Genomic DNA, 27,622 nt, shown 5'->3' on the forward strand with positions numbered 1-27,622 from the left:
TCCTTCCATCCCAAGCTGCTGAGAACAGTAAAGTGCTTGTTGTATCAGGACTGATGCTCTTTTGGAGGGGTGGGTAATGGAAAAATACATCTAAAATGCAATAAAAACAATTATTTTTTCATATGCGAAGTTCCGTAAGAGCAAATTCTGCCATCGAGTAATCTGATTTCAGAGTTCTGGAGGTTAAATTTTTAATATGTGCTATAGTATTAATGTCAATTCTTCCCTTACATATCATCATGTATTATTTAATTAAGCTATTATATATGCCATTAGGAATAATAAAAAGCCTGCAGTAGGAGAAACCGTCACATTAGTGGATATTGTATGGCTGCACTAACTCTGCTGCTGAAACTGCAATAGCATACCTCGACTTTCAGCAAAGTTTTTTAGCTTGGGTTTAGTGTTGTACTGACACTTTCAAGTTCAGAACTTACTGGTGGCTCACCAGCACAGATTACAGGCAGAACAAGTTCACATCTGTTTGAATAACACTGAGGTAGCAATGTTGTCGATGTGATGGTCTCAGAATAAATATAAGGATATAATGAGAAAAGCTTTATAGGCGTATGTAGACTCTTCTGTTAAAAAACTATTATTAGAAATACAGAGTAGACCATGCCTTAAGGTTACAAGATAATAAAAGTAAAATGAGTATATAAAGCAACGCTTGTAAATTGGTTTCTGTTGTACGCCCTGCACGCTGCCACAAGACCCCCTCCAATCAGTTTCCGCAGTGAAAGCAGTACTTCATAGCTACCACTCACATTCATATCTGTAGCTGAGGGAAAACATCTACTAGAAGGCCGCTGTTTAATAGTTGCCACTCTTGAGTCCACAGTTGCATTGTCTGCAATTCTTGATGGCTTGGAAACTGGTACTATTTCATCCACCTTATCTGTAATATAAAAGTATTCAGTAAAATAAATATCATTTGTCCAAAAACTGAAAATTTAAGTATTGCAAGGTCAAAGGAAGAGATTTACTTTTCAAAAAAATGCAAAGAAAAAGTTTTTTTGGCATTTTAACAAGGCAACGCTTGAGCATCATAAGTCGTGCAAGCCGAGCACTTTTTATTGCTGCTACATAACATGCATGCTTTAGTTTTAAGCCTGCATGCATTTAATGTTTACTTAGTGTGACTCGAAAAACAATCCTCTTCTTCAAACCTTCAAAATGTGAAGGGAGAATATCTATATAGAAATGGAAAGAAGACCTTTAGAAATAATGAATCTGTACAGCACTGTTTCAAATAGAGATAAGCAGACTGTACTTAGTCATCAGAATTTCAGTGATATTTTGGACAATAACAAGTACTCCAGAAGTGCTCTTCTATGCCTATTCTCCTTAAGTAATCACATCCTAATTTATTCACACTCTTGGATTATGAGATTAGCATTAGTAACTGCATCATTTGTTTAACTGAAACTTTTATATGTATTTTATATTTTAATAACTGGACAGTCTGGGAATGTACTTAGTTGTGGTCAGAAACAGACCAAATAGGCAAAGTCCGAATCTGAACGAGAACTTCAACATTTGGATTTGGGATTCTGATCTACCATACGACGTGATGCTAAAACATGGGGAAAACTTTAATCAAGATCTTCTGAAGCTTAGAGTGTTAGCTTTAGCCCCGTCTCCAACTTTGGTCACAAACAAGGTTCATCAGCATTTAATACGTAATGTTACTCCTTCAGACTGAAGACCTCAAAGTACCGTATGATCAACTAATTAGAGCCTGACAGCTCCTTTATTGCCACTTCTACTACTGTGAAACTAAGGCATAGAGGAATTGAATGACTAGCCTAAGCCAGCAGAATAGTTCGGCTTCTGAATCTGTACTAGCATCCAAACTTGAACCATATCAACAGGTTTCCTTATTATGCCTTCCATTGCACTCGCTTTCCTGTATCACGTTAATTTGGCATCTTTTCCTTTGAAGTTTCACCAAAGGAAGAATTAGTTATATAGCCTGTGGTATTTATGTGAGTGGAGTACCTTAGCCTGGCTCCTAGGCTTCCACAATGCGAGTCAGAGCAATGTTGCTTTTCAGCAATTAGCTCCATCGCCCAAATGATCACTTGCTTCAGCAAACAAGGAGAGCTACCTTCATGAGGATACTAGAGACTTAAAAAACCCAGGGGTTTGGTGGTGTAGAGATGGTGTTACTATGGCACGTATCAGATTTAGGGATTTAAGTTTTACCTCTCACTGGAGAGCAGCGCACTCAGGGCCCTGGATATGCATATGGATGGGAATAAGGCAGGAGGAAAAGAGCTTTTGATCCCTCTAAACAGTAGATCTGGCTGATGCAAGGATGATATTTTAAAATGGGAGAAGAAGAGAGGGAAGAACTTTTAGCCTTCTGGTTAGGAAGAAAGTTGTCCTAGAAGTGGATATTTCAGTGTCACAGAGGGTCAGGGAGCAGGCAGGAAAGGAAAGGTTGAGCAGAATCAGTAAGCTGAACACTGTTGAAAACTGTCTCACAAGAGTAGTGTTGCTGTTTCTTTTCAATTGAAGTTAGCATTCAATTCTTTTCATTGGTCTGCTTTATTTTTTGTGGGTTTTAAATCATCCAGTGGAAGGAGAAAAGGAAAAAAATTCTTAAAATCATCACAAGTATTCAAAAATAAAACAAACTTCAAGTCACATTTCATAAGACTTTGTAATACAAACTGTGAACTTCTGCAAGAAAAATATCTGCACTTCTGCACAGCAAAAGGCATCAGAAAGCAATGGCGTAACCATGAACATTCGACCTATACAGCAAAAATATGGCTAGACTATAGAATCGTACTCAGGGGATCTGTCACCAAGAGCTTCAACTGGGCAGAGATTTCCTGTTAAGTCTCTCCCACCCTTTTTATCATCCCAGAAGCCAAACAACAGGTCTTTGGGATACAGAAAGAAGTAAGTTTTGGAAACTGAAGCGCTAGGTACTCAAAATCTGTAAAGAAGAAATATAAATATACCATGTAAGAACTGATCCCCTTTATTTTTAACAGACACATGTAACCATATACCCATTCAGACAACAAAAAGCTACAGGGAAAGAGTGATGAGGCTATGACAGACACTTGAAAAGCATGAAAATATTTGTTTGGGGATGAAACATACACACCCTCCAACTGCACTGATTTTGCTAGACAATACTAGAAGTCAGATCCTAATTCTGGATCTGACCAAAATATCAGTTGGTACCAATTCTTAATACCATCTACTATTTCCACTTGGAGAAAACTTTGGTTTTGTGTAAGTTTATTGCAGGTTTCTTGTCTGTAGACAGGTTCTCAGTCCTTCTCACCCTATAGCTGCTCCCATTCAAGTGGTGCTCAGTGCCTTGCCAAGTCTAGCTAAAGCACTTAGAAATGGGAGAAGAGAGCAGGTTAAAGCTTAAGCTGCTTTGCAAGGAACTCTTTAGGCGCTCCTCGCGTAGTATTTCCAAAGGCAGCACTGCTACATCTGCGCAGCATCTTCTTTCGCTCTACTGCCTTTGATCAGAAGGCAAAGGTAGAGTGGAGGTTGTCATTTTAAAATTACAAGAAAAAAAATTTGAAGCTACAGAAGCAGCCAGCACGTGGAACGAGATTTATTCTAAATGGCAGCAGCTACATGGCGGGTCCTGCAGAATACGTCAAAATCTTAGCATCTGGCCGCAACTGCACCGCACTTTTGAAGTGAAAGCACTATGTGAAATAAAAACATTCTCACTGTATTATCAAACGTGCTAATTAGGCCAAGAAAATTAACTGGCTGAATTGTATTCAGCTTCATTCAAACTCATCCCAAAGAAATAAGACGTAAGCATATTGGGACAAACTTTTACTTGCCTTTGCCTTTAACTAGGCTGTTCATATCCACAGTACCAGCGTGCAAACCAGGTATGCACCAGAAACCCATGTTTGAAAGGCCGCACATACTGGAATTAATTTGTCAGGCTTACTAATCGGCTTCTCTCCCAGCCTCCTCGTGATCTTAAATATGCTGCAGCATGCATTCCTTGTACCAATGAGAGGGGAACCTTACAAGCCTGTGTTGGAAATTCTCTGAGGATACCTTTACAAACAGTTTGAACAAAAGAGATATAAAAAAGCCACAGGACGGGTGCAAAAATTCGCACCCGGTGCAAGGTGTGTCGACAGTATGGCCAAAGAAGCACGCCTCCGGTGGTATTCCTAAGAGGAACGCAGCTGGATGTAGGTGGAAGGGAAGAAATATTCTGCAGTGGAAAAAGCCTACGTTGGAGGTTGGCCATGCCAGCTGCATTTCACTGTTAAACCGGTCATTTAGCAAAGTACAGCCACAAGCACGCACGCACGCACACTTGTAAGGGAGCAATTTGTGGCTGACTGGTAGAATAACAAAATATTATCATCTGCTTTATTTTGAGTAACTTCAGTCTCGCAGAAAGATAGGGAAGAAGAGTCTATGGCTCCCTGGACAGAGAGCGCAGCTCAGCTGTAATCATAGAAGAGGATTTTTAGGCCTACGGTTATTCTCTAGTATTTGCCAGAGGAGGAATTCATCACTGCGTTGCCATATAAACTCTTCTGAACCTTTACGAGAAGTTACAACGGCATGTTGAGAGTCAAACACAGGAGCCATGCTACACCTGTGATAATTAATTACCACCGCTCAAGGGGCTCCTGGTAACAGCATCCTTTCGGAGAACTGTCAGGGATACCACATGTAAAAGCCAGTCTGATGCCTCTGCATGCATATAGCAATTTGAGTGCCACTATATTAAATTCCCCCGAGAGAGGCAGCACCAAGAGATATAAAATAATTTATTGCAAAGTGCATTTCCATCTGCCCTGTGGGTTACCAATTGCACCCGTGCTCTGCTCAGGGTGCCAGCCCTCAGGAAATTAGATGGCCTAAAGGCACAGAAGGTAGTTGCATTTTATCAACATGTAGGTCGTCTCTGATGAAAAGCTCTTAATCGCAGGCATAGTAGCACAGTACCCAACAGCATGTCATGACTTTTACATTCTCAAGAGGTCTGGCTGCTAGGCAAGTTGCTTTTTTTTTTTCTTTTTCTTAAATAATTAATATCTGTGATAATTACAGGGGATAGTCTCCTCCTAATAGATTTGTTGCAGGAGATGGCTCTTATCCCCATAGAACACATTGCTTAGTGGCTCCTGTTTCAAATCCCCAGACTCTCTCAGAGGAAAAATTATAATGCTGCCCATCAAGCCACCAGATCCATCATAAAAGGAACTTTGAAAATGAGAGTCAGGTGCCTAGATAGATCTGGTGGCACATCACTACACAGGCCCCAAAAGATAAATATGAGGTATGATCCTGGCAACATTACTTATTGTACGACATAGCCAAGACATGTGGATTAGCTCCACCGAGGGTCTTAGAAAGTGAGCTTGTCAGACCCACAGAGGATAAGAATGATCATGATCCGGTACAGGCTAACCCCAACACCTCAGGCTGGCATGCCAGAAACACCAGGCAAAGACTGATCGAACACAGTTTTGGAGGTGAGTATTGCCAAGACCTGTATACTTACCACCAAGTCCCGAATGCTTGCTCAGAGGGGATGGGATAATGGAGAAAGAAAACTCAAAAAACAGCTGCCTCAAGAAATGACTTGTATTTGTAAGAAAAGCAATGAATGCCTGGCACAGAGTAAAAAAATGCTCGTATGAAGTTAAAGTGAAAGAACAGAGGCAAATGTTCTTCAAATACCAGCAGCACACATCGTTAACAGTGCAAATATAAACTACAAAATGTTAGACTAATCTAGTCAGCCAGAATACAATGTTAGCCAATGTAGGAAATGGTTGAATTCTGCCACTGATGGCCTTATGGCTAAGAATTAAAAGGACAGGCACATTAAAAAAAACCCTAAAAATCCTATGGTGCGGTTATTTTTTCTTCCCTCCCCCTTTTGCCTGGCGTGTAGGCATGGGCAACGAGGCCCTCTCGGTTATGGCTCTCTGCAGCCGGCCACTGCGACAAGGCAGGGTGGCCTGTGGTGGTTCTCGAGAGTCGCTCGTCCCTTCGGCCCCGGGTAAGCACACAGTGGAGGATGCCACTGCGTCCTCACCGGTCCATGTCGAGGCGCAAGTTAACTCGACATGGGGGGTGGCTCTTTGGGAGATGCGCGTTTCAAGGACCTGCGTCCTCGGCTGCTTGAGGAAAGCTAAAATCTCTGACAGGTAGTTATGGATGGCTCTTGTGGAGGTAGCCACAATGCCCAGCTGCAGCTCCATACGGCCCATGGACTGCGACATGAGACCCATGGACTGTGCATGCTCCCTCTTGATATTTTCCAGCAGCTGCACAATCCTACTGTTGGTTTCCATCAACAGCTTCTCTCCCTCTGTTAGCTGGGGCTGCCCTCTCCAACCCCGATCCCTAGGGACAGGCTCAACACCGCAGCGCTCTTCATTCATTTCATCATTTCCCTCCTCCTCCTCAGGAGAGTCACTTTCAAACTGAGGAGTCCTACTGAGTGACTGATCCCCGGGAGACTGTATGTCCATAGTACACTCTGGAGTCCGCGCTGGCGTTTGAAATCCCTCAAAATCCTCCCCAACGTTGCTGTGCGTTTCAGACGAGGACAACGGCCACTGCCAGCTCTCTGTGGTCCTGGCCGGCGAGTCTTCGTCAGAGGCAGGCACCGAGGATTCCTGTTCTTCGGCCGGTGTGGACGGCGAGCTCCCTCGGTGACGGCCGGCTTGCCCCGAGGATCCAGGAACCTCCCCATCTTGCTCCCCAGTGACATCTGGCAATCAAATAGAGGAGCAACAACCACTGTATCTGAGGCCAGGCAGATGGAGGTATCTACATGCATTGGACAACACATAGAAAGAAGCCAGTTGGGAAGCCAGAGTGTATGTGTTTGGGCAAACAGAAGGGCGGACTAAAGTTTAGTGACTGCGTTGGGCACGTGGCAGTTGACGTTATTAACCACTTTTGGTTTAAATGCACACTGTCCTGTACCCATAACACACACAGCCGTGCTGCATCCCAAGGCAGGAACTACCAATTCACCTCATCGTGACTGTGACAGGCAATGTCAGTGAACCTAGCGAGAAGCTCACCTATGCACTGCAGTGGTGTCAGTCAGAAATCCCTGGGACGAGCTCAGGGCCAAGTGTCCAATTGAGCTTCCTGGGGTGCCAGATGTGCTCCACCACTGGCTGAGGGCAGCCCTTTGTTGTTCTGAAGCACTGCTGGCTATCTTCGCTTTTGTCCGACGTCTCACGTCACCCCCACCCCCAGTGCGCTCTCTCCCAAATCACTGCTGCAGCGCGACGGTGGCCGTCCACAGCATTTATCCTGCGAGCAATGCCCTCCCCAAAACATTTGCCAGGTTTTTTCTTGTTCTTTTCTCCAAACGGTAGGTAACGCCAGCTGAGGGCATTGCTCGCCAGGATCCCATCGTCTGCCGAAAATAAACCTAGCGTCGCCCTCCCCTGACTACCTCTTCCCTTGCCTGAGGGCACACGGTGGAAATCTGGGTGCAAGTGGCAGCTTAGTGTGCAAAGAGGCATTCTTACAGATGTTAATGAGGAGGATTTTAGGTATGCGCTTACTCTAAATCCTCCCCTACACAAAATGCGCTCCCAAAGGCTAGAAATGGCTAAGCTTTTTGCACCCACAGCGATCGATCGCTGGCTCACAGTAGAGCACGACCTGCCCAGCACCATTCTTGATTACGTGAGTCGGTGGCCGTAACTCTCACCCTTTCCATGCTTCAGATAAAAAAAACCATGAGTTCACTTTGGGTTTTTTTTTTGGGAGGGGGGACAATTTGGTCATCAGAAATTAAATCTGGGGCGGTCTGGCTAAAACGTTGCAGGACGGTAGCGCAAAGAGCCTGCATTCCTCACACTCAGGCAAGGGATAACGTGCGAGAAGCGCTGTCGTCGGTAAGGATGTGACCTCAACAGCAGTGGCTGACTCTTGCTAGCTGGCTGTGCTGCTCACGCTACAGTGGTCTGAATGCCAGATCAGCGTCATGCCTACTCTCTGGCATCCCAGTCTTGAAAATGTTATTCTTTAAGGATTAATTTCTGCTCTTTGAATACTTTCTATGCTGCTCTTCAGACCTCAGTTTGAAGCTGTAAGCTTACATCTGGAAGGTGTTGCTGAGGTCATCTTAAATGATACTTCTGGTTCTGTTTACGAATCAGGGTTTTTTCTGTTTTGTTTTGTTTTTTTAATATATATATTTGATACGGTTTTAAATGAAAGCTCCTTCTGACAGACCCAGGGATCCCTCCTCCTATATATCAGTCCCTGTCTGCCCTAATGTGGCACTCATCGTTTCTACACCCAAGTGCCTCCAATATTATACTGCTCTCAAAGGGATTCTGTGTGGCTTAATATAATTATGATTTTTTAAATGCTAAAATAATGGATATTATTTGTGCATTTAGCATATTCACTACTTCAAAGTATTCACATTCAAAGTATTCACATTCTCTCTGTGTCTGGCTGGACTGTCCAGTTGCATGTTTTATGGAAAGTGAGGATGAGATTGTATTTGTAAAAAGGCATGAGCTCCTTATGAAAATGAATTTTAGGGACAAACTGTCATGCAATCATTGGCTCTTCCACTCCATGGAGATTTGAAAGGGACTGTATATCAACCTAACTGTAATAACTGCTTCTTCCTTTGCAATTCTTCTCCCCCTTTGCCTAATACAGCTGTAGCTGCAATCCTTCATTAACAAATCTCTCTTAACAACTGTAGTGTAGGACCATGAAATTATTTCTCAGCATTTTCCTCTTTGAGTACACATGAAAAAAAGAACAAAAAAACAGGGGACCTATTTTTACCACACATAGCAAACACACATTTCAGTTAAATTCTATGGAATCAGAGAAAGATAAGGGATCGTATATTCATTCTGGTAGAGCCACTGGTCATACAAAATGTCTCTGTATTTCTTTTGACATGTCATCAGAAAATTCCCCGTATTTGAAAACTCCATTTTCCTGACAAGTGTTCTAAACAGAGCCCACCTAGCAATTGGTAAGTAAGAGAACCAAAATAAATTAAAAGTCAAAAACTGAAGCAAAATAAAATAAAAAAACCTCCACCCCCCCATTAATTTATGAATATTTCTGTAAATAGTATCACTGAGTTTAGTTTGTTCAGATTCAGGGGGATCATAACACTTTTGTTATTTGTGCATGTTTACACATTTGCCAGAGGCTTGCTAAGAAAAGTTTGTCTGAAAAAGCCTAATCAATTTTTGCAACGTTCCTAATCCTCTATGGAATTTTACCACTTGCCAGCCTCCTAATCAGTATTTTCAGCCTTTCGGAGCTGAAAGGACAGCATCTGGCATAGGTGACCAATAACACAAATGACAAAGAGTACCAGCAAACAGTCTGTGAAAACCCATGGGCAGAAAGTTAATTGTGGAAACTATTGGCGAATACTTATGAATAATGAATACATTCACAGGTTTTAGGATAGGTTTGTTAACTTGACTAGCAAAGAAGAGGAGGAATATTCGTAACTGTTAGTATTCGTAACAAAGTGTTCAACAACTCTAGTAACTCCAGTTTCTGGAAGCTTTGTGAAGCATTGACATGGGGCATGGGGAAACCGAGGCTGCGTTACAGGCATGGCCTTACACAAGCTTTCGTTCGCTACAGAGCAATCGTGGGAAAACTGCCTGAAGGTCAACGGCTGACACCACCTTGATGAATGTGTCAGTCTCTGCCCAATAAATCCATTCCTTGATGACCAAAGGTCGCCCTAAATTCAGACCGGATCTTGGTAAGATGATTGCACCAGCGGCTAGGTTGGTGCTGTGGAAAAGGTGTGCCAGTTACAGTAGGGGCACCGGAAAACTTGGTTCGGCCAGAAACTGTCCTTATCGGCCAGAGAAGAGGCTGACTGCTTTGAACGGCTGCTGACAGCTGGATTAAAGCTGGCTGGAAGAATCACCTCAACTAACTGCCTTTAACTCATTTCCTTGGCAAAGGGGTGACTTCCAAAAAAACCCCCAAAACAGAGAGAGGGCACTAAGACTGTCAAGTCAGAATTGGCTATGGACCAAACTGTATATCGACATGGTTGATCTCGGTTGTTAATTGGCTTTAAAAAAATCTCTCTCCTTTAAAACCAAGCTTTAAATACAGTGGGTACAAAGAAGCACAGCTAGCTTCCTTAGGTGGGAAGCAAAGGGAAGAGGTCAGGTTCTCTGATCCTTCTAGCTGTTTCCACCTTACACAGCATTCCTACATGCAGCGGTTTGCTCACAGTGATATATACGATTCACAGGCAAAATAGGGCACTTATGTCTTTTATAGATATCTTTATATTTATACCTAGTGATAGCAGCCATCAAACTGGCAGTCTCCAAAGCTGTGACTTGCTTCATGTTCCTAAACTCACGTCCCTTGCTCTGACAGGGCGTGACTCCCATTTTGATCCTTAAATGACCAAGTAAGGGAATCGGAAAGGGTCATGCATAAGGGCTAAAGGAAATAGAAACATCTGGAAGTCAGTGACCCACTGCACTTTAAATTCAGCGTTTGATCACTGTGAGGACTATGCAGCTATTTCCAAAAGTCACATGGGACTCTCAGTTTTCTGAAGACTGTATTTTGTTTTGCCTTGCTGATTCTGTTGTGCTTAAAGAAAAAAATGAGATCTCTTATTGAAGTGGTCCATGTAAGAGTAACTAATGAACCTTCACCAAAGTCCTGGCTATCTTCCTTTCTTTCCTGTTAGACAGGTCCTCTGTTTCTGCAGCGAAGCCCGCAGCTGGCTGCCTGTACGTTTTTTTGCACTGGGCTGATACAGAGCTTGGTCTGATGTGGTAGAGATCAGCGATTGCTCCTGGTGGCCACAGGAGAACTGCCCCATCTTTTGTGCCTACAAGGGTGATCTGTGGTTTGCCCGATCCCGTTCTGAACATGGTGATTAGAAGCCAAGATTATTCCAGCCTTTAGGTTCATGAATATGTCCACCGTTTTGGAGCACTGCTATAGCGTGCTGTCTCTTTGCACCACAACATTCATTACCAGTGAGAGTCCTTTAAGTTTGTTATTAGACATAGTTAGGGTTGTAGCAATTACTGGGTTGAGATACACAGAGAACTGAACAGTCGATTCAGCTGTAGGGATAGAGGACTGAGACAGAGGCCAAGAACAGAGCAGGGCTTTGGATATAGACAAACTTTAGAGACATCAGAGGTATTTCTTTAACTTTTGTTCACTGAAGAACATTTGAGATTTATGCCTGTGTCGTGCCTTACCTGCCACTTGGACTGGCAGTTGATCCCTCCCCTGAGATGTGCTGCTCTTTAAGAATCCCTCCTTTTGAAATCCCACCATTTCTGTTTCACCTCTGCTACTGGATCGTTGCCTTTTCCATTATCTTTCCTTTTCAGATTCCCCACCAGTGGAGCTGGACGTGAGGGGTGGGGTACCGTCTTCCTGCAGACAGGTAGGTGGAGATGTTCCTTGGCCACACCAAGTGGGCCAGGAGCTCAACAACAGCGGTAACACAGTTGGGGAGCTTCCTGGGACCTGCCTCTGCTGCTCTGGACCTGGGCCTCTGCCTGTATCTGCATCATGCCTCCTGGGGTGGGTGCATTTTTCAAAGTGCTTAGGTACCAAGGTGACAGATGCCTTGTAAATACCTAAGATAGATACAGACAGAAACTGTACCAGGCGCAATCAGTTATGCAAAACTTCATACAATGCCAATTGCACCTATATGCTGTAGTATCACCCACCTTTTCTAGCATCTGCAGCCAACCACAGTCAAATATTTGGCACATGTATTTTTCCTTTTGGAAAGTGATGGGAACACAGGACATTCATTCTTCCTTGGTGTCAACAGGTCTAGGCACATGGCCCTTAATGTCACGTACTGCATATGCACATATTTTGTTCCATCGCCTTCCCTAAATATGAGTTTGCAAGTTTAGTTCAATTTCTTTCATTAGCCGATAAAATTTGTTTCCTTCTCAGTAAACTGAAAAAATCAGTTACCTAAGCAGTACTAACACTAAAGGGGTAGTCTTTATGTGTGCTTATTAAAAATGCATAGAGATTGGTTTAAACTAGATAAAAATATGGCTGTGGTGTTGCTTTTATCTTACGGATTAATTTTTTAAATTCCTTTTACTTTTAACTATACGTAGCTTGGTTTTAGCGTAAGGGCCAGGAGTGATTATGCCTGTAATTATAAGTTTGCATGTCTGAAAAAAAAAAAAGCATCTAAATCAACTAGGTGCACTTAATTACATTGTATTCCTTTTAGATTTTTGTCACTTCCCATATATATGCAAAAGACCTTGCCCTGCTTAGTTTGTAAAAGAAGAGCTGGGAAGTAACTTGGTAAATACTTCAGGGTGAATGTCTGTGGGTGGGGGGAACTATGGAAAGGACAATTTGGGCAAACAGTACGTACGGGAATCTAGACAATGCTTTCAAAGAAGCAGATGAACAAAATTCTACAACACCTTTCCAATCCTAATAGGGTGGTAGCAGAAAGATGAGAACCTACTGATTTCAAAAGAAAGCTTGATCAGACTATAGAAGTTCATATGATAATGTTGCTTGTCATAGAAGCAATTGTACTTGATGAATAGACCTCTAGTGCCTCCGGGGAAAAACAGGTGACTCCTATTTGCAGATGGTTAAAAATGGATCTCCGTTACATTAGCTATGTCCACTGAAAACTAATGTCTTTTTTTTAGCTATTCAAATAGGAAGAGATGTATAGAAATTTGTCAAAGACCAAAAGTAGGTAAAGTATAACTAGGCCTTCAACATACTGCTACGAATTTACAGACTAACCTTAGCTAAAGCATTGTTTCAGAGTAAGAATATCGAAGGTTAAGATTTAAATCCAAATTTGTTGTCTATGATCATATTTAGAGGAAAGAAACAAGTTCAGCCTATGGTTATGTCAGGTAAATGTATAGTTAAAAAATATACAGAAATGCAATGATTTGAGTTTTCATTTAGACAATTAGGCTAATCCTCATAAATCTGCCACCACGAGCACATTTTAATCTGGAATTAACTTCTTCCAGCCCCACCCCAAATGAACAATTTGCAGGATTGTGCTTAAATCACAATGCCAAAATCACATATTTACCATACTGCAAACAATAGGCAGAGAATATTACTTTAGCAGTTAGCATAATGAGGAAATAACAAAAGTGCTTTGCAACACAGTCAAAAACATAAGCCATTTGCAACACTTTCCTTCTATGAAATTGAGTAAAAATACTTGTATGTTCTCTGGGATACTGTAAACTCTACGAGGTACACTAAAATCCAAAAAAAGTGAAAATTACGTAAAATAAATCAGTAAAACATAAAAACTGTTTAGTGACTAAAATTAATCATTTAGCGTTGAGTATCTATAAATACCATTACATGATTTATGAAAATGATTTGTATGTGTTCACAATAAAGAACTATCAAAACTTTCTTGAAAGAAAGTCTTATTTGTGTTTCTAGGGCTGAAAATATCTTCACATTAGTACATATAAGTCACATTTACATATTATAATCACACCATCAAGAGTAATTTTAAGGAAGGCAGAAAAACTGGTATGTTCAAATTCTTTCTATAGATACAATTTTCAAGTACCAGCTCTTTAACAGTATGCTCAATTAATGAAAAAATTATACAGGCATTGAAAATACACCTGCAATCCTGAAGCCTTACAATTCAGCCTACCTTGAAAGAGGAATGGTCATTGTCTAACAGTGGTTTCTGTTTAAGAACAAAAACAAAGCAGAGAATATAGTCAATACCCACTCCTACCCTGCAAGCCAGGTGGAATTTAAGTGGCAATTTGATGTTCTGTTTAAGAGACAGCATTTGAAAATTTGGCCTAGTCACAAAAGAGACAATCAACCGAAAGAAACCAAAAAGAAAGGTGGAGGACCTAAGACATTTGCAGCCTTCTCTGTTCTTACACTTACTCTCACGCTTCCACACCGAGGGGAAAAACCAAACAAACTATGATGAATTATCTAAAACCATTTATTTTTAATTATATTAGAAATTAATTAACATGGGTGTATGAACATTTGAAGAAAAAAAAAAGAGAAATAGCAGCAAAGGGAGTTTTGAGATGAGGGAGATAAGTCCTTCATCTCCCTGGCTCCTGAAAAAGAGAGAGAACACATTAAAAGTGTTGAAAAAGTTTTCCACTGTCCTAACTGTACCATGTTGGGAAACACATGCAATTTTTACTGTTCCTCAAGCAGTCGTGATTTTGAATATATGGTTAGATATTCAATTAATAATATCTGAGTACAGCAAGCGACACTCACATAAGCCAACGTATTTAATTCGTCTGCTTCCAAACGCTACAAACCCCACGTTTTCTTTAACACTTACAATTCCTTTTCCAACTTCTTTTATACCATTGTCTTGTTGGGCTGATGCAGAAAGGTTTTGAAAACCTTTTCAATTACTGCCCTGTAGTAAAGAAAAACAAGTATCATGAAAGGGCCCTACATGCTCAAGAATAAGCTGATAAATTCAAAATAATACTAGCGTAAATGAGAAGAACACCCCCACAGAGACTCAACTGACCTCTGCTCAGGACTTCCAGTGTTTTCAAATTGTTAGTTAAAGCTGCCCACCTCATGCAACATAAACCCTGGTTTGAAGAAGTGTTCAGTACTCAGAGTTACCTGTTACTTCAAGATTCTGTGCCAAAAGTTGCTAATCAGCACATTGCCAGCTAGGTGCCGAATTTTTTTCAGTGGAAAACATAGGGTTAGCATTGTTCTCCTTGACACATGCTGATTTTCAATGCTTTTCCCTTACAAAGTGTTTTAAAAGCACGCACGTCATAGGCATGGTCCTAATCCTATACCTTCTTACGCTGCTGCAGACTCCCCACCAATTAGACTACAAGTCATAAAACCTGTAACCTTGCTACATCAACAAAAAATGCGGCCCATGTTTTTTCACACATATACTTCATAAATTCCACCCAGAGTCACTGCTTTATGCTTGTGAAAAATTACAACCTGATGACAACCTTTTTCTTATTATTATATTGCTATCTCATTAGAATTCCAAATATGTAATGCAAATCAATTACTTACAAGGATACCCTTCAAGAATTCTTCATTAAGCCTGATGCCTTTTGCTCTCATCTTCTAAAAGACAGTGTCTGGTGAAGATCAGAAAACCTTCTTCCTACACAGAAGCACTGCTGATGCTGGAAACTATCAAAGGAGTCGACGTTGTGAGTGCTGTGAAAGTTGCCTTGATGGTATTTCCATTGTTTCCTGCAGACAAATCTCCATCATCAACTCCACCACAGTGAAATAAAAAAATGAGTTTTGAACCCGGACGTCTTTGTGAGTGGTTTCTTCAAAGACAACATAACACTGTAAGCTAAGCCGCTGTTTGGCATTCATTTATATGTATTTGCTCTGCAATTTCATTGTTTCAGATGCCATTAGAATGTGCCACCTTTGAAACAATGGACAACAGGAATGGGATGAAGTGTGAATGCTTATTGCAGACAGAGCTAATAATATTTCTTTTGAATGCCATCAACTGATATTTTTCTGTTCAAATGCCACTAAGGCTTGATGCCAGATAACAATATTCTGGGTTGATGATATCACAGTTATTCTGATCTGAGAGGTGGTACTAGCATCTAAACTGCTCAAAGGAGGAAAATCCTACATTTGTATTTGGTACTGTAGCCCACATCAAAACCCAAAGACCAGTATCAACACATATAGCGGGATCATTTTAGATTGATTACCACATCAAACCTAAGAACAAACAAACCACCACCCCTAGCTCACAACTGACGCTTGTGTGACACTGTCAAAGTAATATTTACTAATGCAGAAGAATTGTTTATCTTGCCATTCCCATCTCACTATGAAAATTTAGCCTGCTCTGTTCTTAATTTTATACTTGCTCTTAGAGGATTTTTATATTAGGTTTTTAAAATTAAACACTATCCACTTTAGCTTTCACTGAAAATCCCAGATGACTCACTAAATCAAACCCATTTCCTGGCAGTAAAAAAAAGCTTAGGAACACGCAATTTTCAATTCATGTATCTAGACATTTACAGATCTTAGTTTATGGATGTGTTCCTTAAATATCATGTAATTTTAAAACTCTCCATCCACAAGAAGTTACTGATAAACAAGTCAAAACAAAAACTGAAGAAAAAAACCCTTTAAAAACAAGCTTTTCATGAGCCACATAAACTTTTTATGAACAGAGTTAAACTGATTATTTTCAAATATTAATTTTGAAACTCTAATGATACCTATTTTCTGTAGTGATCATAAAAATTATGACCCCAAATTTTTCTTTTAATGTTTTATTTTTAGAGTATTTTCAAATCTTCGTTTTAATCTGCTGCATGAATATTTTGGTTATTCTTCAGTATTAACGGGCTAGCTACACATTACCTGGAATTATATTTTAAGTACTGCCTCCAAAAAATTGCTGCTATAATTAACTGTGAGTTTACATGTTGCCATAGCTTGCTTACTTATTCAACGATTCTTGGAAACCTACAAGTCGCAAAAGAAAAAAGAACAACACGTCTTCCCCTTCCCTGATATCCCACAAAATCCAGAAAGTAGTTTCACTATTGAAAACACATCCTCTCCAAACATACGTTTAGAAGCTGGACGCTATCTCTCTGAGTCAGACAACTACTGGAAGCAGAAAGTCAGTGGCACAGATGAAGTACAGTTTACATTTTAGTAATTCGTGCAATGTAACTGCAGTAAAATGATAATACTGCCCATACCGTACTACTGTGAACCTAAAGATTTTATTACCTATGTCTTTAGACACAAACATCATGCCTTCTCCCCTGAATATAAAAAATACAGCCTATGTCCTTCCTTTCTCCTATCCTCCCAATGAACCAGAACCCCTCTCAAAAGACGACCAGCAAAACCAGTCAAACAGAACCGCAAAAGCCATTACACTCATCTTAATGCCTCCCTCGCCTATGACCCAGAAAACTGAAATTTTTGGTTGACAGAAGACTCTACAATAACAACGTGAAGATTTTTTTATATGCTGCCAAAACATATTTTTCAGAAAAATACCAGTAGCAATAGGGTTTATTCTGTCATATTCTCTGAATGGAGAAAGGAAAATATCACTAGCTGGAACCTCTGCTAGCGACTGGAAAGGAGGTCAGGAAAGAGCAGAAAAATAAAGGGTGGAAAATAACCCAATTTTGTTCTGTTTAATGTTAAAAAGCAAAAGCTTCCCTGTTGAGAGAAGACACTGCCTACAGCCTAGCCTTCCTTTCCGTGACACTGAACTTTGTCGAGGAGCAGGACACAGACTATTTTACCAGCTATCACCCAGGGGCTCAGGGAGGTTTGAGACTCTTCCTTGGGCTAGACGCCATGAAAACGTGTAAATGACACAGTCCCTGCTCAGGAGAGCTTACAATCTAAGAAAGCAAAATGACATACAGGAGCATGGAAGAATACAGCTAAACACAAACAAACTCTGTATACATATATATACGTTTACATTTATAAAAACTATCAAAACAGCACCGCTATTTCTACCTGCCCCTCTACCTAGCCATCGTTACTGAGATGATTCCTTAATAGGGCTCACAGGGGAGGTGGGTCTTTAGGAGAGATTTCAAGGAGAGGGTAGTGGCCTTATGAATCAGTTCAGGGAGGGCACTCCATGCATACGGGACAGCGTGGAAGATGTTCTACTGAAAACTTAAAATTGTGCAGAGCAGCATTTCTCCAGGTCAAAAGTTCGAGTGTTGTGTGCAAGATCCCTATTTCCTGAGACAGAGACAGTGTGGTTATGGGAGGAACGTTTGGCCATTAAAAAGACAAGCGATATCACTAACGTAGGACTACACTGAGGATGTGTCACTGGCCACATGTTCTCTGTGGCTGCCAGTTAGCGCAGTAACTGTGAGGAGATGACATGGAAGGGTTTGGAAAAGAGTTGGATACAAGGAAGGAAAAAAAGGCAAGATGAAGGAAAGGAGACAAAAGGAAGAAATGTGGGGAATATTTTCAAATGTAGTCTTCTGTTTGAGTTCTTAGTGTGTTTGCAATTTATTAACTAAATAACTAAAGAACATATACAATAATTAATGTACATTTGACACCATAAAATAAACTGGACCATATGCCAACATTTACATTATGTTATTATCCTTCACTATGGAAAGGTGAGAAACAGGTTAAACAAGAGACAAAATGCTTCCCCTTACCCTTCTTCTTCCGTACTGAAGCTTGGAAATAGAAAGGGAATGAACTGTGAATCAATTCTGAAGGTAATTTTTATATGCTAAATCCTTGTCTGTCATTTTGAGCATAAACATTTTTCTTCCATCTAAGAAGTCAGTCTCTCCCTGCTAGCCTCTACTACGCATGTATCTATCAAACCACAGTAGATAAACAGCTTGGCAAAAGCACAGTTTATCAGGGTTTATACCTTAACTATAAGAAATTGCTTCCCTGCAGATATTAGGGACACACGTACAGTTTTGTTTTCTAAATTCTTTTTAAAAAACAGTAATTGGGGCAACTTATTGATACCAGGGCTTTCAAACTATGGTAACAGGGCATTGTCAAATCTCTGCAGATTGAAGTGGAAAGGAATCGTTAGCACACGTTTTCTGCCGTATTTTGGATTAACTCATTTGAAAGAGAACAACTGAGATGGTCTGCTCAGTATTATGGAGAACAGAGTAGCTAAAAACATGTCAATAAATCCATAAGTAGAGTTCAGAGCCAGGCAAAGGAAGTGACTGTAAAGACTGCGAGATGTATAATTTTTTTAAAAAATGATGTTGTTTAGCTTAGCTAGGAGAAATTACAAAAATATATACTCTAAGGGAAAACAAAGGGGGAATTTCTATTTATCTTTTTCTTCTATTACGTAACAAGGGACATTCAATAAAATTAAAGGTATCACATTTAAAACCAATAAAAAGGAAATGCATTTGTACACAGCACGTAATCAGCCTGTGGAATTCTTTGCCACGAGACATTATTGAGACCATGAGCTTCTTCAGTTCAGAAAAAAGATTACACATATATATTGATGAGAACATCCACAGTGTTCGTCTTTACATGCTTCCTGTTTAGTTTGCACATATATGTTATGAAACAAATGTTTATTCATTTGTTTAATGGATATAAAAATGTGGGTGTTCTCATAGTTCATACAGATGTCCAATATATACACATATACATATAAAGATATATAAATTATATATAAATACACACATACAATCTGTGTTTTATGTTAGAAGACAACTTTTTACTGATGATAGTGAGAACATTTTCTCTTTGGAAGCTTGTTCGGTAGTTGTGCAATTTAAGAATTCTTGTTGCTTCTGATAACAGCCCTCTTAGAGGACAAATGTCAAAATTTGGTAGACCACAGATGTTATTTATAACAGTAGTCATATTGTTTGCTAGGGTGGCAAATGTTCAGAGTAGCACAGAACTGGTATTTACGGTCTTGTTTAGGAAGAAGACAAATTTCTGCCATGCTCTAGTATTACTACAGCTTTATTAAGGGACGTACGCTTCTGGAACATGGTTCAGGACTATTCTCCAGAATAGTAAAGTCTTGCCACTGTAATATTTGCCCCATCTGGACAAAGATATGGATGGGAAACATGCTTAAAGATTCAAGTACGTCCCATGGCTGCTAGTCACAAGAGTTGCAGTGGTTTCTGCATGAGAACAAATAGTGGATCAAGTACTACAACCTGAACGGGGGGGGAGAAAGCTAAAATATGATGGTCTTCACTGCAGAGGTGACGTTACTGTTAATAAGCTATTTTCCTCTAGAAAAGACTGCTGCTTCTCTCTGCGTTAAGAACAGTATCTACTATGTAAGATTGAAAAGAGAAATAGAAGAATATTCTCAGTTTGGAAGTGATTTGCAGAAGGGGATAATGAAGGGGCAAAAATGGTGCCTAAGTATTTCTGTCCCCTCAGGAAAGTTTATCGATAAGCCAGCGAAGTTTTACAACCTCTTAGCACTCCAAGAAAGGAAAACAAATCAAACCACCCAGACCCAAAAAGTGGCTCCAGAAAGTATATTTTACATTTTAATCCTGGAAGAAAAATTATGGAGCATTCACAAACTGTTGAAACCTTTAGTCAAGCTCCTAAGCTTCCTGGCAGAGAAAAATCAAATTTTCTGAGATCTGCTAGAGCTAAATAATCAGACTGTTTCATTTGGGTCTTCATTTGGTTGTTATACCATAGGGAAGACAGTGACCACTTCAGCAACCCTTTGCTGGTAAGAACTCCCACTGAAGCTGTGTGACTTGACCCACTAAAGGATGGATGGGGTCCATCCGCCCCAGAAAACATTGACTTCCAGGGAAAAAAAAGTGGCCACGAGGCTTTGATTCCTTCCGGTTGGCCTTCATATGAGTCCATGCCAGAAATAAAAATTATTAGAAAATGTAAGTATTTAAATCAATGTAGGGATACATGGAAAAATGGTTTTATTGTATGATAGACTCTATTACTCTGCAACGAGGGATGTGGTTTGGTTTTAATACCCAATTATCATTTGCTAAACACACTGTTTTAGTGTAAGAGTCATATATAAATATGCACTGGGCTTTTCTCTTTGTTAATATGGTCCATTCATAACATATTTATTAGTCTAGCTGCAGAAATTCTACTTTTTAATGACCTAACAGATTAAAACCAGGAAGAAAAAACCTACTACCTTCCTCACTTCTAGAAAATAAAACAAAATTCCCAAAGAATTATGCATATCTAGAATGTGGATGATCAAGCAAAGGAATCTACAATCACATTTCTTAAAATTAGCAAATAAAAGACTGAATGCTCAATACTTTTTTATTACCAATAGTGAGAAGAGTTAAGTTTATATCATGCACAGAAGTCAAAGTGATATCTTAATATGCACTTTTTTAGATCAGAGTCTAATGAAAACAAGTTGCAGTTGAAGCTGCTTTAACACTGTCAGCTTTTTAACAACAGCTTCTGGCAGCTTACCTTTATCCACTAATGAGAGGCCACAGAAATTTAAAATAAAACAATATTAGATGAACTGAAAATTTAGAAAGCAAAGCTAACAAAATATGATAACGGCATTACTTTTTAGTAGGTGTGCCAAACTTTGATGATGCATAAAATGTATCAACATTCTCTTGCACAGCAGTAAAGGCACAAGTTTAAACAAAAATTATTCATGCGAATCATGCATATTTGAACTCTCCAAAGATGCAGCATTCTTAAAACCTTTTCTGTTCTACATACTGTACACAGTGCAGTTCCTTTTAGCCAATTTAACATATATACTTTTTTTTTTTTTTTTTTTTTACATTTCTATTATGCCAGCATGCTTGTCAAAAAACACTTTCTTACCAAGCTCTTCAAGCTCTGAGGTCATTGACTTAGACCGCAAGGTCAGTGCAGTGGTTGGAGCTCGCTTAGGAGGTGGTGGGGCTTTGCATTAAACAGAAGGATATACAGTGTAAGTAAACACATGTCTCTAAAACACTATATTCACATACACAGTTTCACATTTATTTAAAATAATATGCTGCATTAGATAAGGTAATAATAAATACATACATGCGGAGGAAAAAACCCTGAGATGCTTTCATGTACTGAATTTCTATACCGTTTCTACTTTTAGCATAGGTTGTTTGACACATCAGCAAGCTTTTATGTAACAGGATACATAGAAACATTTAAAGCTAAATAACTGTGCACTTCTATTTTTCGGTAGGAAAAAGACTTTCTAGAGAAAGTGCCTCACAGCAATTATGCCCCTCCTTCTAAGAAAGGTACATAGCTAAAAATCTCCTGGAGACCAGCCAATCTCTGCCAGATTAATTTCATCTTTGAAGAAACTGTTAAATCTGAGAAATACAAGAAAGAATTATCTTAATAGTTATGGTGAGACTAGGGAAAACAGGTGATCCTCACAATACATAAGATCTTAAAATATCAAGGCAATCATCTAGCACAGAAACTAAAATCCAGCATGTGTTTTAGTATCCTGATAACAAATGTTTCTGGTGGTCAGAAAGGAGTGTAACATCAGAAAAGATTATGCCAATGTTGGTAGAAAAGTTGGAGATTTCCAGTAAACAGAAATGTCTCTGGGACACCGGGAAAAATTTAGGATTCTTAAATGTTTTGGTCAATACTGTACATCAGGCTACACCATTTTGACAAGAGATGGCAAAGCAGTTTGAGGGCGAGAAAAAGTGGAGGAGGAAAGAAGTAGACAACGTCCTCTCCGTATCACCTATATCCACTACGACAGCATCATCCTTTCCCTGTTAAGCTCCATCATCTTCTTACAGAGGCTTGAATGACGGTATGTCGCGAGAAAGCAAAAATATAGCTTAGGTTCAGTGCCAGATACGAGGCTGCGTAAGTACGGCACGTATTAACTCCAGGCTGCCCTTGCCCAACAAGAGAAGTGACAACAAATCCGCGAGGGAAACTGCACAAAACACTGCGTTGTTAGATGAGGCTGGGTATCTGACACTGGCCTCACCATAAAGGAGACTGGTGGCAAGAAAATCCTTCCACGCAGTTCCCAAGATACAACGGCAATTGCCAGGTAACAAGAAAGGCTACCAACTTGCGTCAAAAAGGGACAAGACTCAAAAATGAAAGTTTTTGGCAAATGACACATTATCAGTAGAAGGATCTGGAAAGATGACAAAGAACTGGGTTTGTTTTTATAGAAGCAGCTTCCCTTTGGGTTGTATACAACAACACTTTTATTTAGGGCCAGTATGATACATCCCAAAAGGCAGAGGTGAAAGATTTGTTTAAAATGTGTGAATAGTAATTCTATCAAGCTAAAAATAATGCAGGACCATGTTTGGACATGATTTACCTTAATATAGCCTTTTTTCCCCCAAGGTGCTTTATTTTTTTTTTTTTAACCAAGCAGTAGATGTCAAGAACACTCACAGTGTGGACAGAAAGTTTTACTCATGGCCAAAGAGGGAGCCCTCAGGTGCCAGCTTCTAGCCTGCTCTTGTGCCGAAGAGCCAGGCGGTTGTGAGTGACAATTCAAGAAACTGGTGGGAGGAACAGGAATTTTCAAAAATGTGATGCTGCTGTATGGAACACTAGTTAGCAGCAGCAATCTTTTCTGCTTAATGATAATTATAAGGGCCTAATGACTTCCCAGAGTAGCTGTTACCTGAGCAAACTCAGGGGTATCTAAGGTAAAGGTAATACTGCAAAATCCATTTTTTTTTTTTTTTTTTCTTTTTTTGGGGTGAAGTTTTGGTGGTGTTTCTTTGGGTAGGTAGGTGGGAAACACGTAGAAATTCTTAAGGGAGTAGCCCAATCTTATGATACAGGTTAACCCATAATCTCCATTAAAATTAATATACTAAAAACCCCCTTAAGCTGGAAAAAACCCCTTGTCCTGTTTGTACCCAGACAATTCTTTCCCAAAGTCTTTGTGGCACATGATTCTATACTAACCTCTCTTGGAGTAGCTGGTTCTCACTAGCAGCGAAGCGGCACAAAAAGCAGCTGTGCTTATTTTTTACTTATGGGAGGAGGATGGATTTTCCATGGCTGGAACAACCCCTCTACTTTGAATTCATCTAGAGGAATTTTCCCATTAAAACGTACTTTTTTTTCTACCAGAACTTCAGTCTAAACATATTGCATATTTTTCTTATTCTTACAGAGGTCCTTTCTAAAATACGTGTTTTGCAAAATTGTGAGTTCTCCATGATTTCATGAAGAGTCAAACTAACCTCATCTCAAGTACGTTTGGAGTTAATTGATAAAAGACAATCTGTTCTTTGGGCTTTTTCTTTCTCACTATTGCAAGAAATTTTACTACAAGACCTTCAAACATATAAATGTATAAAGATCCATAAAGAAGAAATTCATGGCAAGCATGACAAGAGAATATTACCCTTTTTGTCACATATTAATGCATAAGTCAACAGAATTAAACTACTCTCAATTAAATAAGAGAAGGGTATTTCAAATTTTAAAAGTGAATTCTATAAAGCAGAATTTATAAACCAGTAATTTCATGTCCATACTCTGTTTTCTGTGGAGCAAGACCAAAAGGACTCCATTAGGAAAAGAGAAAAATGTACCTTTCTTTCTAGCTGTGTCATCTGGATCAAGATTCCTGGTTACTGTGACAACCTTAAGAACTAGGTGATTGCCCCCTTGTCGAATCATATTCACCACCTGCCTGTGGCCAACTTTCACTACATTCTCATTATTAACCTGCAAAGAAAGAAAATAGTCTTTTAGATCAAAATGCAGAAAACTTCTGTTCTTTCAGTTTCAAAAACAGAAGGTGGGAAGAACAGGAAGATAGAGAATTTCTAATTACTGTCTTTTAATAAAAATACATATTTAAGAAACAGTGTATAGCTGATACGATAACAGGAAAACAAAGCTAGCTCTTCATGAAATATGCAACTAATTTCCTTGTAATTGCCAGTTAAAAAAAAAAGTTAATGAGTTCAACCAAATCTTTCCCTTTACATATTTTATTTACAACAATTAGTGTGCTACAACTCTGCATTTCATACACTAAAAATATTTTCTTAAATGATAGTCATTTTTCATGACTATTATCCACAAATGTTTATATGCATTTTATGCTCACTAACATCACCAATGAGATATTAAGAAGCTTTTCTTTTCAGATCATCCGGGAACAAAGATTTTCACTCCTGAAGTAAACTCTCACGTTCAAGAGACGTTCTTTTATTAAACGCACTCTCCTCATTTCCCAGCATTTTCCTTCTGCAGGTTTCTGGAAGGATCTCATGTCCTGTAAGCAAAGGCAACAGGGCCATAGCAGTCCAAAAGAGTCCTCATGGAAAAAGATGAGTTAACTATATGAAGCTCTGACCAGCTATTGTGGTCATGCCAATTAAACTTCAAATTGCACTGCAACATTAAACTGTAAAACGCATACTCTCTGGGTAATTCCTAGTGCTACATCATCATTTTTGCTGTATACATCTTTCCATACTATTAATTGCCATAGAAGGAAGCATAGGCATAAAAACTGTAAATAAGCATGGATGAAAGTAATTTATTTATTCATTCCATCTGTAAGAAGTCACTGAAAGTTATCTGAAATCTGAATGATAGTAGCATGTAAGACTGAAGTGCTGCATGTGCTATTTGAACATAAAAGATATTGAGGAATGGAATCAGTGAAGAAGAGATGCTGCCAGAATACGTGCTGGGAAGTTGATCTCTATCCAAAATTCAGCTGACTCAGTTATATTTCACTGGGATCAGTCAGTGCCTTCCAAAATGAACAGTCATCTTCAGAGCAAGTGTTTTTAGCCTCCTCTATTTATTCTGGCAGGCTGGGCATCTCACACTCTAAAGAATTTACGGTTTAGAGCAAAACTCTCATTAAATATTATTGCCATTTAGCAGAACAACAAGCACAAGCAGACCACTCCAACTTGAAATCGTTTTTCCATCCATTGTATCAAAGGAAAATCTTGCCTTTTTTCAGGCTTTACCTGAGACAAAATGCATGATGATGAAATAACATCTTAGTAAACCATATTTTTAATATAATGCTGCAGTCAGAAGTCTCAAAGTATGCTGTGTGTGCTATGTCTATAAGCTTGAGATGCTTTTTGAGATGCTTTTTTTAGTTTCATATACAGTGATGTAGGTGCAACACATGCTGAACATCCAGACCTGTTGAGCAGGCAAATATGAAGTTCTCTCATTCTGTTGGTGGAGGATATAAAAGAATATCGATTTGAATAGAACTGTTGCTGTTTTGTTTTATTTTACACCTTCTTAGCATCTGGTATTTAATTCCAAGATATGGTATTTATTTAGCTGGACCAATGGCATCTAAATTTAATCTGTCTAAAACATTTTAACAGAGTTATCCATTTACTTCTGAATTCCTTCCAGTATTAAAACCTCAACCAGGTAACTCTTTTCCACAGCGAAAAAGTTCATGTAATTAAGAACTACAGAATGCATCTACTCTATCTTTATTAGAATTAAATTGTAAGGTTGGAAGCCAGTACGGACTACAAGATAACCTCTAATGCTGTCAAAAAATAGAGACCTCCAAATAAATCAAAAGTTAATATTAATCAAACCCATGCACACTTCACTAGTATAAAGTGATAAATGTGTAAAATGATAAAACAGTTTATGCAGCATACCATCTGTTCGCATCATTATGTGCAATGATATTTAACATTTAGAGCAAGAGCAAATATATACAACACATTTTTTAAAGCTGCCTCAGAAACGGAACCTGTAAATGACTGTTTATAGCAGCTTTGTTTAAAAGGCATAGTTACAAAAGCTGGTACCAAAAAGATTTATATTGCAAAGAAAAAAAAAAAATACTGATAGGCGATCTGAAGATTAACTCAAAGAGTTTGCAGAAATACTTGATAACAAAAGAATCATGAAATCAGCAGAGCAGTACCTCATCTTCACTGTCTTTAGCACCTCAGTGGGTAAAACTGTAGCATGACTACAAAGCAATAACATCGGAATTGTCAATAGCTTATATAGAACTAGGATTTCAGCGACAGATTCTCTATTTCTTTTAACCTTCTTCAATACTTTATATATAAGCCAAATGACTGTAGAAATGGTCTTTAAACAGTAAGACACCAGAGTTCTAGCAGGTTTGTTTGATAGTTTTAGTTTGATATTATTCAGCAAAACTTTTTCAGGTGTGAATAATCTGATGAGACTGTCTCTCTGCTTCCACTTCAAGCTTTGGCAGTGGGAAGATGACTACTGCATCTCATCTAGGCTTTGTAAACAAGCTGAAGAAGGTAAATTTTTATAATCAGTAAAATAGGTATCTATTTCACCTGTGCCAATTCATTTAATAATCGCATGGGCACTTGGTATTAAATGTGATCACATTCTTTGAAACTTTAAAAAAATATTTTTGCTTTTAGTGGCAAAGTGATTAGAAGGATGTTCTATAAACAGTCAAACTAGCAAAGTTGGTTTGCACACAAATTTGTGGCTCTCCCTCTTCTTCAACCCAATCTTTCAGCATATTTTCCGTAATCTTTGACTGCAAAACTGTAAGTTCTTCTTCTCCTTTGACTCTTCCCCAAAACTTTCCTGCACAGAACTTTCTTTCCCATGTCCTTCATAAACAGGTGAAAATAGATAATAGAAATAGATATGTGCTGTGGCTGGTTCCATGCTACAATCAATGGCAACTGGTCATCCAACAAGCCAAATGCCAGGAAAACTGTCCCTTGGGACAGCCAACAATTTCAGTAACTCTCCTCTATCCATTCCTGACTCTTAGGAAAAGCCTCAGAACTTTATATTCTTGAAATTCATACTTTATTATAATTTGGTTAAAACTCGGCAGTGGGATGGAAGTTACTTTGAGCAGTTTGAGAGCATTTGAGAAATAATTTTTGAAATAATACAATCTCATAGACCCAATGTCTTTAAAAAAATAGCCTAAACTGCAAGCCTGAGCTATCTCAAGCTGAACTTACTTTTTGGGTATGTATGAAATGTTCTTGAGGAGTTTAAAAGGAAGACGACTTTTGTGAATGTCAAGATTTTTCAACTATATGTCTCAGTAGTTTTTCCACCTCGTATA

At 39.2% G+C, this 27,622-nt stretch overlaps 2 protein-coding genes across 13 annotated transcripts in view; both read right to left on the minus strand.

Annotated features, from left to right (window-relative positions):
• SHANK2 (SH3 and multiple ankyrin repeat domains 2) overlaps positions 1 to 27,622 on the minus strand; it is a 363,547-nt gene that overhangs the window by 19,029 nt on the left and 316,896 nt on the right. For 10 of the 12 annotated variants that reach the window (XM_069804140.1, XM_069804146.1, XM_069804142.1 and 7 more), the window contains 4 exons: positions 24,120 to 24,255; positions 21,388 to 21,468; positions 18,231 to 18,251; positions 768 to 898 (listed from right to left, as the gene is read on the minus strand). In XM_069804140.1, coding sequence (XP_069660241.1) covers positions 768 to 898; positions 18,231 to 18,251; positions 21,388 to 21,468; positions 24,120 to 24,255 — 369 coding nt within the window. The remainder of the gene's footprint in view (positions 1 to 767; positions 899 to 18,230; positions 18,252 to 21,387; positions 21,469 to 24,119; positions 24,256 to 27,622) is intronic. The other 2 variants (XM_069804143.1, XM_069804141.1) reach the window with 1 other exon arrangement.
• Positions 5,597 to 18,172, minus strand: LOC138689342 (uncharacterized). Its single transcript, XM_069804150.1, has 2 exons — positions 11,250 to 18,172; positions 5,597 to 6,748 (listed from the first exon to the last, which is right to left on the minus strand). Exons 1-2 carry the CDS (start codon positions 11,326 to 11,328, stop codon positions 5,886 to 5,888), a joined length of 942 nt encoding a protein of 313 aa, XP_069660251.1. The 5' UTR covers positions 11,329 to 18,172; the 3' UTR covers positions 5,597 to 5,885.

The sequence above is a fragment of the Haliaeetus albicilla genome, chromosome 16 (assembly GCF_947461875.1).
Source record: "Haliaeetus albicilla chromosome 16, bHalAlb1.1, whole genome shotgun sequence".
NCBI classification, from domain to species: domain Eukaryota; kingdom Metazoa; phylum Chordata; class Aves; order Accipitriformes; family Accipitridae; genus Haliaeetus; species Haliaeetus albicilla.